The following is a 13,302-nucleotide window of genomic DNA, read 5'->3' on the forward strand; positions in this document are numbered from 1 at the left end:
TTTGCCACAAAGACCACATTACAAGAGCATTTTGGTATTTAGTATCTCCAGTTTTGGTTGACCCGTAATGTAGCCAGTCTGTCTGCTAGAATTCATCTTCCATGTTGTATCATCATCAGACAGAGAGCATTTTTTATTTTTTATTTTTTGGACTTGGCAGAGCTTAAAGGAGGAGAAAAGGGGGTGGGGGATACAGATCGGGATGATATCTCCCGCGTGTCTCGCTTGGGATATTACCACAGAGCATGAATCGCCTCTTCGGAGCCGCTGCAGCACATTTTTCATCTCCGTCTCAGAGATTTTGGAGTGGAGCAGACGATGCGCAAGAACGTTGAACCATTTCCTCGTATTCTCCTACTTAGGCTGCCATAATGTTTTTGCCCGAGGGCCATACATCTTGGCACTGTCATAACCAGACGAAAAGAGGGGTGGGGGGGGGGGGGAAGGAGGGTTGATTTCGCCTGCCATCAAGATGGTATGAGATTGAGCTTTTCTCCTTTTGTCTGACACTCATTTGGTTCTCATATTTCCCCTTCCTCTCCTCTTCAACTCACCAAGATCCCCTGATTGTCGGACATGACACAATGCTGTCTCTTTCTTCTGTTCCCAATCTCCCACAACAGATAGCATGTTTGTTTGTCTCCGTGTGCTGCGATGTGGAAAAAGCTCAGAGTTGCCTGTTTGGGAAGCAGTTTGGGTAAATGTTTAGGTTGATCTTTTGTACGATTTAGGGTATTGTGATATCTGGATTGGAAGGCCATCCATGCGATCTGGTTCAGTTGCTCTTATCTCTTTGTGCGACATCGAACTGAATGCATAGCATTTCATTCATTGTTGAAGTGAGTTGTGGAAGCATGTAAGCCTGACTGCCATTGCATATGTCGGTGGTGTTGGTTTGCTTTGTGTCTAGATTTCCTTTTTTTCTCTTTATAAAAGGATATGGAGTTATCACATGTAGGTCCTACTTCATAGATCTCATAATAATCATAGTTTACCCTCTGCATCCTTATCGCGAGCATCATCACAATCACCGATCTCATCAGTGTCACCATGCATAACATGATCCTTTTACAACATGCCACAGTCACCATGCATAGCATAATCCTTTTTACAGCATGTCACACTCTTTGACTATGTCACGTTTCACAGATAATGTTTATGCAGCTATACATCACTTGGATTTTATGTTTTGTCATTCAGAACAAAAATATGATAAATTTCGATGAGAGGAGACCACATCGCCACTCCTCCCCCATCTCCAGTGTGGACCTGCCTATGCTGGATAGTGGTTTTAATTGTCCGTACTATAGCCTGCTCCAGTTGGCATATGCAATTAACCAGGCTCTGATTTATGGTTGCCAACTTAATTGCTTCCAGTATTTATATCACTTTCATTACCCCCCCCCCCCCACCGTGCTTTTCCTCCTCATCTCCACGACGACGACCACCACCACCATTCCCAGTATGCATACCCACGTCTGCCTGTCACGACCCTGGGTTTCTATCATAATCTATGGCCTCATCGTGTGTAGGAGAGCTTGGTATCATGATGTGAAGACGGCGCACTCATTTAGGCTGTTGCAGAGAATGCCCTCGGCTTGGGCTCGGAGGCGATAGATACCGGATCTGAGCAGTCAGTGTCGCAAGGGGTCAAATCTATCTAGAGCGAGGACGTGTCATGAAATTAGTCAAGACAATGCCACAGGAGGGCGTGTTGTAGGAAGATGTTGAGTTTGTATGGATTCATGTTATTTTGTTATTTCCCTGTTCAGTTTCATGCGCTTCAAAATTTGGAGTTTGTATGTGTTCATGTTCAATGATATTTCCTTATTTGGAACAGAATGCCATGCATATGAAGGTCTTGATTTTGTTTTTGTTTTTTTTTTGTGTGTGTATGTGTGCATACATATGTGTTTCAGAATGATTGCAGGAACTTATGTAGGCATATGTTAGGCAATGCTTGGTTGACTGGTATACATGTTGGTAGAGACATTGGGTATTAACTCTTTTTGAGATATTTGAACTTTTATTCTTATTATTGTTGCCATCCCATGGTCATTGTGGTGTGAAAGATCTCGTGTGTCATTTCCAACCTCTGTTGTAGAAGCTGAAACGAGTCAGAAAGCAAGAATATTTTGCGTCAGCCTCAGTTGGTGTGTATTTTCCACACCAGACTGTCTGAACTGTTTGAAAAAAAAAAAAAGTAGTTAGGAGGTAGACAGATGATGAATGAAATTGATGCTTTTTAGAGATTCCATGCATGTGCTCTCTTTTTGACCAATTAAGCTTTCTTTTGTTAAATGTGTGAAAGTGTTTAGAAGGATGTCGTTGAGACATTTAGCATACTCTATGACACGATTATGCTACAGACACGTGTTTGCAAGTGTTTGCCTTTGAATATTGTTTATTTTTGTATACATTGCATCATCACACCCATTTTGCCTAGAATATAATACAAGGGCAAAAGCAACAAATGAAATCTGTCTACATTACATTATGTAGTAGCATTTTGTATCGCAAACTATCACTCTTAAAACAATTTCTACAAAATATATTTTGGATCACACTTCTGTAGATTATGTGCACAGTGGCAAGTCAAGTGAATCAGAAATATTGTGCTATTTTGCATGTTGTTCTGCTAAGGAAGAAGACTCCAGCCACAAACAGCCTCAATCAGCATTCTAGTTTTCTCTACTGTTATCCCACCCCTCCCTTCACATAGGGCCTACTCTGATTGAATCATATAGTTCTCTAGCTGCCCTGAGCAAGCTATAGTTGTTTTCCGCAGTTGGTTTGATAACCCTTCTGCGAAGACACAAGGTTGTGCAAATCAGAATTGTTTTTAGGTCATGAGTATCGTATCTAAGCTGTATTTCCTCCCCCCCCCCCCCCACATCTCATGTTGTGAGGCAGAGAAAGGTTGCCATGTAAGTTTGTGCAAATCAGAATTGTTTTCAGGTCATGATTATCTAAGCTGTATCCCTCCCCCCCCCCCCCCCCCACATCTCATGTTATGAGGCAGAGAAAGGAATAACAACGTCGCTGGTTCAGAATTTGTGGGAATTCTACCTGCTTGATCTCCCCCTTTTCCTTCTGGTCTGCTAAATCATCATGAGGTCAAGTTACAGGCACTAAAGCCTTGTACTATGACCTGACAGATGTTTGCCATATTTTTAGCTTCACATCAAATCAGATAAGCTATAAAAAAGAAAAAAGAAAAAAAAGATAAGAAACAGTCCCTGAATTTGGCAAGTACCTTCCAGTCTCCTGCAGTAGGAACATGTCCCTACTTCGCATGTGACCATACCCCTCCCCCCCCCCCCCACTATTCATGGAATTTAAATGGAAGCGATGTTTTGTTGAATGTAGCATACACGTTAATAAAGTAGAATGATTGTTGATGAATACAGTCAAGTCAGGCAAACAGAGTAGGAGAAGTTCATCAGAATTAGACATCAAACAGGAAGTTTTATTATTTACATACAACAATCATCATTAAGATAATGTTTCTTAATGATGATTGAGCAACTGCTATCTGTTTTCCCCGCCTAAGACTTATCGTCACCTGGTGATCGCTATGTGAAATAGTGTGATGCAAAGGATACAACTTATATAGTGATTAACTTCATTTCAGCAAGAAATCTTAATGAAGGTTTGTGTATAGTTCAATGACATTTGGAGTAATGTTCAAATCAGGTTGTTTTCTCTTTCATCAACCTTTGAACAAAGTCACTTTGTACTGCAAATAATTCTATTGGCAACAGATGCTTTCACAGGAAAGCCATGTGAAAAGAAATGTCAATAAACTCGTCGGATAGAGTTTCATATCCCTATTCCAGTCTGATATTTCATACATTTGACAAATAGAAACTTAAAAATATGTTTGCCTATCCACTGTAAAGGGAATTTGAAGGGGAAAAAAAAAGAGTAAATAGAGTGTCACTGTTGATTATCTTTGGAATAACACTGTCTAGATCTTCAATCTCATAATTCTTGGATGGAGATAGCAAAAGCATAAAACAGCTACAGTAAACATCAATGTAGGGCATAATTTTTCCATAATTTTTGTACAAATTATGAATGAGAAGTGTGGTATTTGAATGATATCCTACTTGTGTATGTGTGAATTTGGAATCGCTTGATCCAAACGAATTTGTATTCATATATATTTTGAATTCCTATTTGTTCTTTGTTTGCCCGGTGCATTACAGGAGCTTGTTGTGATGGACGACACCGTTCTTGAGAGTCACACAGAGAATCCTGCCCATATTCAGATGTTGTTTCTGGACGATGGTAAGAATCACAACCACTACATCGCACTAATGCCGAAAAAGTGGAAATTTTCACGCAAGTAGGCCTAATCTTTCGCACTTGGCCAGGTGAAATTAATTTTGCATGTTTCGATTCTGCGGAATCAAAGAGATAAATGTAGCATGCATTACAGGCTAAAAAAAAAAGAAGATTGTACGCCTTTATTTTTGCACTAGTTTCATATCGGTGAAATGTGTGAAAACTTCCCCTTTTCCAGTATGTTGTATTTTGTATGCGCACATTTGCGTGTTAGTGTGTTTGACTGCGCAGTTGTGTGCACTTTTGTTTGGATGGGCATTTGTGTATGTGTGTAAGCTAGGCCACATTTACAAGGGGGGGGGGGGTTCCAATGATCATTAAGTGTCTGAATGATAAGATACTGTATTTGTATCTCATTATCGCTTGCACTTTAGATTGGTAAATATTGTGTGTGATTGCATGGTGCGACACATTAATTCTGTGAGGGTGAAGGGTTGGGATTCGGTTTGAGTTTATTTCTCTTTAAAATGTGTCATTGTGGTACATGGTGAAGGAAGCTGAGTTGAACAGTAGCAGTTTATCTGGCATTTGTTGCTTGCTATGTTGTCATTCACTTTTCTAACTGTGAAGAGAAAATATAGTCCATGACCTCTTCAACATCTAGAGCTGTAACTTTATGATGGTACTTCTGGATTGCACCATCTGACATCTACTGGTCCCCACCCCCATCCCGATATTGTAATTAATGGGATGATGCAAAGACCAAATATATTTTGTGTAAACTTGAAGTTGAAGTAACAAAATAGGGGTATTGTTTAGTCTTTTGATGTTTTTTTTTTTCCCCCGGGAGGGGAGAGGGGGGAGGGGTTAGACGTGGGATAATTTTTAAAAAAATCATTTTCACACTGTACACATAAACATTGGGGATATCCATTTTTAGTAGTTACAGCATTCCATCCTTTTATTCAATGTGTTTTTAAATAATACTAATCATGATAATATATCAGGGTGTTAAATTACATCTGCATCTATTTTTGTGTCATGAGGAAATTGTTGCAAAGAAGATAGAACAAGAAACATTGTGTTAAAAAATGACAGATTGAATACAAGGAGCTTCATTTAGTCCTTATTCAAACTTTGTTAGTTACAACAAGCCTCTAAATGGAAAGCTTGACCAACTGTGTTCTACATTGTTTGGGCTATCATTTCCCGTAGTTTAGTGATTAGCCTATGTACAAATGACAAGTCAAAATTAACTACCACGCTCTTGGAATGTTTTTGTGGGCATGGAAATGTGGATATGTGTTTTACAATCTGAATTTTAGTCTTGAACATTTCATGTAATTGTAGCATTGTATTTTTTAATGTGAAAAGTTTAAGAGCAATTTGTTTTCTAATGTTCCTTTTGTTTCTGTATTTGCTAGTGATTACTCACATTATATCCTACAATAACGTACAGTATAATTGGATTTAAATGAAATGTTACAGTTGTTAGTACACTGTAGTATATTTTGAGTAGATTGTATCAGGATATGACTTATCATCAGTCCGAAGTTGTGGTAGACACTGTAGGATGTTTGATGTTTAAATGGGGTTGTACCAAATCCTTCCTCTTTATCCAAAAAAAAAAAAAGTCTCCATCAGGTTGATACAGGAGTGACGAAAATGATTCATTTCCAAGACCAAATGAAATGTGTTTGTCGTGTAATAAGCATTCCAACTGACACTCTTGCACCCCTCCCCCTCCCATTTCCAGTGGGATGCTAGAAGAATCAAACTTTGGACTAGCTGACATGGCAAAAGTCTTTGTTTGTACAACCTTTGTTAAATATTTACCATCCATTCCCTGGTGGTATTATTTGTGTCTCTGTCAACATCGCATTGATAAATGTTCTCCCTTGTAGGCTATCACATTAGGTTGCGTGTGAGTGTGTATGACAAGAACGGCCCCCAAAGCAGGATTTGCCCAAGATCAATTCCAGTTTTTGTCGTCGCCCCAAAAGTGTCTTCCAAGTAATTTCAAGCGGAAGATATATCAGGAGTGTTGGATGGCACCCGCACATTATGAAACCAGTCAGCGTTTTGGCACAAGTCAATGGGGAAAACCACTTGACCTTTGGTACCAGACCAAGTGGTTGTGAGCATGACAGGACTTAAGTGACCATACAATCTATCCTTTACAAATGCAATCTTTCCCCAACAACAGCCCCCCCCCCCCCCCCCCATTTCATTCTTGCCAGCACTCTGTCTTCAGGTTTTTGTCTGGGTGCCATGTTACCATGTCTAGCTGTCTGCTGATTAATTTGTGGCTTCGTCAGTGGAGTGAGTTAATGATTGATGCAAGCGCTCCGCTCAAACCCTTCTAATTATTACCTTCTCTCCTTTTCTTTCCTCCTATCTTCTCTTCCATACTCCTTTCCTCTCACCTTTCTTCTTCTGTAATATTTTCTCTCCCTCTTCTCTGTTTCCTTTTCTTTTCCTTTTCATTTTCCCCTTCTCTTCGCCTATCCCCTCTTTCTTTTTTCTTTTCTCTCCATTTCTGTTCACTTCTTATCTGTTCTTTCTTTTCTGTTCTTCTCTTTTAGTCCTCTCTTTTTTTTTCTGTTCTTTTTCTATATCTATCTGCCATGGTCATTTACTCTCTCTTTTACTTTCTTTCATTCCCTCTCTGAAATCCTTTGCAATCTACTGCCTGTAGCATGATTGAAGTCAGCTCTTTTCTTTGGTTGCTCTGTCGACAACAAAAATGAGTGTTTTTCATTTCTATTTTTTTTATTATTGAATTGAACAGAAATACACTTAACCTAAAAAAAAAGCATTAGAAACTTTAAGATGTGTGATAACTTTTCAATTAGAGCCCACCTTAATTGCAGAAAAAAAAAATCAGGTTGCCTACAATAAATTTCATTTGACTCAATTATAAGCTCTTGAAAGTTGATGAAGTGTAGAACACATTTTAGGACATGAGCAAAGGCAATGAGATATCAAGATCATACAGAAACTCACTCTTCAAATCAATTGTGTTAGGATAGTTCAATATTGGAAGAAAAAAAAGAAGAAGCTGTATTAAAGAGTGATAAGTGTTACACAGACACTTGTCACTATAGTCATTGCACAGTAGCTACCACTGTGTAAACATAGTAATTTGAAGGCAAGAAATACCAATGGCCAAATTCAAGAGGCACATTTAGCACGAAGTAATGGTTATGTAATAGCTGTTACTGAATGAAATGTATACAACAATGGTTATATGCCTATCAATTGGTAGAATTAGGATTATATTTATAAATACCAACGTAGTATAAAGGAAATGAAATGGCTGTTACCTTTAATTCCCCCCCCCCCCCCGAAAAAAAAAGTGAGCCTGCAAAGTGCTAAACTACCAGCAAGTTCTCAGGTATGAACTCAAATTCATGCGCTTGATAAAAGACTGAAAAGTTATGACCTGTGAAGCGATATCATCGATGAAGGTTATTTGCACAGAAATGAATAATTTTGTGTAATTTACAGGGCATTGTATCATTCAACGTGTTCAGTTTTATCATCGGCTATCTGATTAATTGGCAGTTTAGATGTTCTTAGAAGATTACTTATTAGCTGTGTATGTTGGGAGTGGGGCAGGGGAGCATTTTACAGTCATTGTTCATCTGTAAAGACTTTTATAATCATAAAAGAATATTACCCTGCACTGTTTGAAGCAAGTAGGACTTAATGTTTTGTGGAGGTAGACTACTATAAGCACCAAAATGGTGTGTTATGCAGGTGGCATACCGACTTACAGACAAAGTTTATTTGCTGAACTGTAAATGTTCATTGTCATTGTGAATTGCTTCCTGGCAGCCTTAGATTCTGCACAATAGAAAAAAAAATGGGGGGGGGGGGCATAGAGTACTTGAAGCCCATTTAGAAAGTCATTGTTCATATTACCTGGGATCGTATCAAGTCTCTTTTTAGGGCATGGTATCTTTTCTGTTTGTTGTGTTTGATCTACCCTATTATTGATCTCCAGTATCTACTGTTTAAAAAAAAAAAAAAAAAGAACGAGGAAAAGAACAAGAAAGGAAAAAAAATGTTGTGCAGTAGGCCCCTAAGTGAAAAAGTATTTTTATAAATCCTTCTTGTACCAGGACCAGTCTTGTACGGTTACTACTGTATTTGTTGATATGGAGGGAGGTCGTGGGGAAGGTGGATCCAGTGTTCATCTCCCAGATATATCATATGTAACTTTAAATAGTTTTGTTCATGCACTAGTCTTTAAATTTCAGTCATGCAATCCAATGATTGTTGACAATAAGAGTAGCCTCACAGTTCAGCAAAGTTGAGGATAATCTCGTATAACGCCAAATGATTTCTTAGTTTTTGCCTACAGTGTCAAGGCCCCCATACAGAGTCAAACAATATAGAGTTAGTAGTGTCATGAACTCCATTTCTTTTTGAGACACTAAATTTGATGGTAGATGTCAAATCTTGTAGTATTTCTTGCCAGCAAGTTTGTTGGTAAGTAACAGAGCTCCCCGGATGAAGGATCTTCACAAATGCTTTTTTTTTTTGGGGGGGGGGGGGGGGGTGGTTTTACAAACCTATGCGGGATCTTCTACTTATGTCACTAAAGGCAGTTTCTTACTGCTTTCATGGAATGATTATCAAAGAAAAAATTTAAAAAACACATTAAAAGTAATGAATTCTGCCTGTATGTGAAAGGTGATTGGCAGTTCAATACTACACCTGGTACTCCTTCCTTAATGTCATCATTGAAATGATGCATACTGGGATCCATAGCATACTACATCTTGCAGTGAAACATGAAAGTTCTGGAGATGTTTTAGACGAATTTGTGAAACAAAAACAATGCAAAAAAAAAATGGAAGTGTAGAGTAACAGGGTGTGTGTGTTGCCCTTTTAACTTGTAGCATAAAGAGTACCAGCCTCTCTTTGATGAGTTAGAAAAACTACACCACGTCAATTACCATTGTTTGCATAGTTGCATGCATGCCGAAGTGCTTTAGTTTTTAATGACCTATAAAGCAGAGTTCACTTTGGGAAGGTGAGGGCACCTGGTGTAAGTTTGTTCCTGCTGCACGTAGCTGCGAGCTGTGGGGTAGAGGGGAGCAAAGACTGGTGACCACATTTCTCGTCCAAGTATAGGCCGAGTGTGCATTCATGGTGTATTATGAGCGAATGTGTGCTATGTTTGTGCACTGCGTTAAGCAGCAGTCTTGTGTTATTCTGGGGGACCAGCATAAAGAGTAGTCACCATCAGAGGTGGTGTTTTGCAGATTCTTGCTCAGCGGCTTGCTAGCTGAAACAGATTTTTTGTTGTTCCTTTTTTTGTGTATCTAAAGGTGTGTATGGAATGATGAGTAACAAGCACCATGGTGAGAAAGTGGCATTATTTGGGATTAAATGTATCATAGCATACTTGCTGGTGTGTTGGTCTTTACTAAGATGGGGGGGGGGGGGGCTGGAAAGTTTGCATATTTATAGGTGCATGACAAAATCAGGTCGTGCTTGTTCATTCCTGTTCTGATGGGAATGCTTTCTGTGTTGACTGAGGAAGAGAATACTGTTTGCAAAGAGAGGAACAGGCACTTGAATGGCATGGGGAAATATAGTTACACACTTTTTGCACTGGAAAAGAATTTTTGTCTGTGTTCAAAACTCAAAATATCATGTGGGATCAATATGTGCCGTTCTTTTAGTATCAGTCATAGTTGTCCACCTCTGTAATGCTCTGTAGTACATATGATGAGATGATTAGCAGTATTAAGTTTATTCTGTAATAAGTTTGGAATTGCATATCCTTGACTGCCTTTGTTTTAAGAAAGACTGTCTTGTCCACCAGTTGGATTCAGTCATTAACTCTTTGTTGTAGTAGTAGTAGTAGTAGTGGTAGTAGCAGTAGCAGTAGTAATGTGAAGAATTGTGAGGTTGTACTTCAGTGGCAGCAGTGTGTATGCCCTGGTATTTCCTCCCATGAATAGGGTTGTTTTTACCGAGCAAATATCAAATATGGCTCCTGGCAAGTTTTCCTAACCCTGGCACATTTTTGACCCCCTATTCTGCTGTAGTCTGTACACATAATGAGCATAGCAGCAGTGAATGCAAAGAAACTGATGATTTGTGCTAAAGGAAACAGGGGGGGGGGGGGCGGCTGAGGGAGTGATAGAGCAATGTTGAAATACCATTACCAATACTGGGATAAATGATGGAAAAGGTGAGAAGAAAAGGAAGCAGTGACCCATGGTGCACCTTGCTGTCTGGGGAAAAAAAAAACCCAACCTAGCTAAATTAGGCTGAATATTCAGACTTAAAAAGCATATAAACTTTTCCCACGTTTTGTGCGTGGTGTGGATCTGTCGGATTGCTGATACGAGATGAAACTAGAGCTTTCTTCATTAAAGTTGATTGTCAAACACAGTAGTAATATAATGCTTGCTTTTGATCGTTGAGATTCTTCTGTTGTCATTCTTATTTTGAAAACATTATACAATCACCGATCCGGGTAGTCTTGTACTGACGCTAACAGAGTGTTCAAGCAGTTTGGAATTGTGGGTATTGATTTCTGCCAATCTATACCAGGGGGGTTGACCTCTCTCTCTGAGTGACCTTCTTTGTTTGGAGTAGCCCAGTAAGAGCCAGGGGCGGGTGGCAGCCGAATATCAAGAACGAGGAATAATACTTTCTTACCAGTAATACCACCCAGAGACAAACACACCCCCTTCAACAATCCCATCTTCTCTAGGATCAGCTTCCTTCCGCTTAGTTCTAGGTTTGATAGTGGAGACACATCAGAGAATCTGTGTCATTCTTTTTTATTGTTTGTTTGTCTGTCTGTTTCTTTGTTTAGGCCTACTTGTTTGATTATGTTTTTTGTGCATAGTTTGTGTATAGTTGTGTGCTTATGAGGGGGGTTGGGGGGATGGTACCCCACTTTCAACACCTGCTTGTTCTGCTGAGCATATTACAGTTGATTAGTCTTCAATATCTTTCACTGATTTCCATTTCTATAGGCCTATTTACTTTGCCATCTGGTGATAAAAGGTAGCATGTAACCTATTCTTTTACTTGTGAAACTCATGTGGCCTCAGTCAGTGTACAATGAATTTTTGTTTGTAAAGACAGGCATTCAGGTCTATTGGCTCTCCAACTCCATCACCTCTTTCGCCTGATCCGTAAACTGCTCATTTGCTGAAGCCCTTTTATATCAGAATATTTCCCCTACCTCCATACCCACACACACACACACACACAATATATATATATATTACTGGTAACCCTTTGACAATTAGTCTCTAGGGCTGGTCTCATTGAAAGTGCAAGTTATAGCAATATCAGTTCTCCTCAATGGGTTTATCAATACTAGTAGATAAACACACACACACACACACACACACACACACACACACACACCAAAAGACACCCTCTATTAGAACTTCCTTTTCTTTGTACTACCATTCGTAGTGATGACCTGATTTCTGTTAACCCCCCTCCTCCTGCCCCCTCCCCCCCCCCCCAAGAAAAAGAACAATAATAAACGTGCAAATATAAAAACAGATATTGTCTATGAAAGTCTATGAAATTCCCCTTTCTCAAGCTTATACAAAATACTTAGGCAACCTACAGACTGCGTGCCGGTCATGCTCAGTATTTCCAGGGCCTGACCCAAGAGTTGCTATTTTGTGCAGCTCATAATGGCTCATTCAGGATGGGCCTGTTGTTCCCACAAGAACCAGGGGCAGGCACACAATTATGAGTCAGGCTTGACCTTTTGACACAGGAAGAGGTTATAAGCACCCTCTTTGTGGCGAAAGTTCCCATTCCTGCACTTATTACTTATCCCTGTCTCCTTCTTGGCCCCAAGCCCATTTTCATATGACAGAGATGAAAGCGGGAGAGAGAAAGGGGGGGGGGGGGAAGGAGCAAGAGACGGGGAGGGGTATGTAATGTAGGGGTGGGGGTCGATTATTATAACAGTTATTGCTATGTTAGGTATGGTCGTAGATCCCTGTATAACAGGCAGCTCAGTGTGTATGATATGCTACTACTGCTGCTGCTGCTGCTACTACTACTACTACTACTACTACTATTACTACTACTACTACTACTACTACTACTACTACTACTACTACTTCTTCTTCTTCTTCTACTCCTGTTATTACCAATAATCATAATAATAATGATAATGATAATAATAGTGATAGTGATGATAGTAATGATAGCAATATGAATGCTAATGATAACACATCTTCTCTAGCAGAACAACAGGGTGTCAAACTACATACAGTTCAAAAAGCATTTTTAAATGAAAATAACTAGGCCGCCTGCTTTGTACTTTTCAAAAGTAATAACACACTAACTCTTTTCTTCCGGTGTATCCCTTTTACGATATGAATGCGTAGTGTTTTAATGTCATAACAGATAATTAACTTAAGCTGCGAAGGTTTTCAAATGTGATCCCAGTATATGGTTGTTGAAAATGATGTATGGGTAAAGGTGAGAGTATGTGAAATCCAACATTGTAGTGGCATTCAGTGTGGAAGCATTTTCCATGGGCATTTCAAACGATTGAGTGTTTTTCTTGGAATTTTGGACAATATGCCTCCAAGAGAAAATGAGATTATAGGCACACAAACAAATAGAATAAGCATTTTTTTATCTCTTTTCCATTCCATCAATTATCTGCAACATCAATATTTAGACGCACCAGAATTTGAAAACATGCCCTCTCAAAACAAAAGTGGCCTACACATGGCAGGTTTGATTTGCGCACTTTTGTTTTTACTGAGAGAGAGCTGGATAGCATTAACTTTGGACCCTGTAACAGATCATCATGTATTGTTTGCGCGTCTTCAACAGACAATGAGAAGCAATGTTACCCACATTGCATACACTCATTGAATGGTTCCAGCTTATCTCATGTTTGCTACAGTTTATAGAAGTATGTTGTGAGATAAGATGCAATGTGAGTTGTGTTTGTTCCCACCTCGCCTTCGTCTGCCAGAGTGGATTACG

The 13,302-nt window shown here is 39.3% G+C and overlaps 1 protein-coding gene across 1 annotated transcript in view; it reads left to right on the plus strand.

The window, feature by feature from the left end:
- Nucleotides 1-4,269: 4,269 nt before the first annotated feature.
- Nucleotides 4,270-13,302, plus strand: part of LOC139724412 (uncharacterized) — a 31,278-nt gene continuing 22,245 nt past the window's right edge. The window contains exon 1 of the mRNA XM_071635558.1: nucleotides 4,270-4,293. Coding sequence (XP_071491659.1) covers nucleotides 4,275-4,293 — 19 coding nt within the window. The 5' untranslated portion in view covers nucleotides 4,270-4,274. The remainder of the gene's footprint in view (nucleotides 4,294-13,302) is intronic.

This window comes from Diadema antillarum, unplaced genomic scaffold (assembly GCF_040938485.1).
Source record: "Diadema antillarum isolate AM-2024a unplaced genomic scaffold, OU_Dant_1.0 scf00000212, whole genome shotgun sequence".
NCBI lineage: Eukaryota > Metazoa > Echinodermata > Echinoidea > Diadematoida > Diadematidae > Diadema > Diadema antillarum.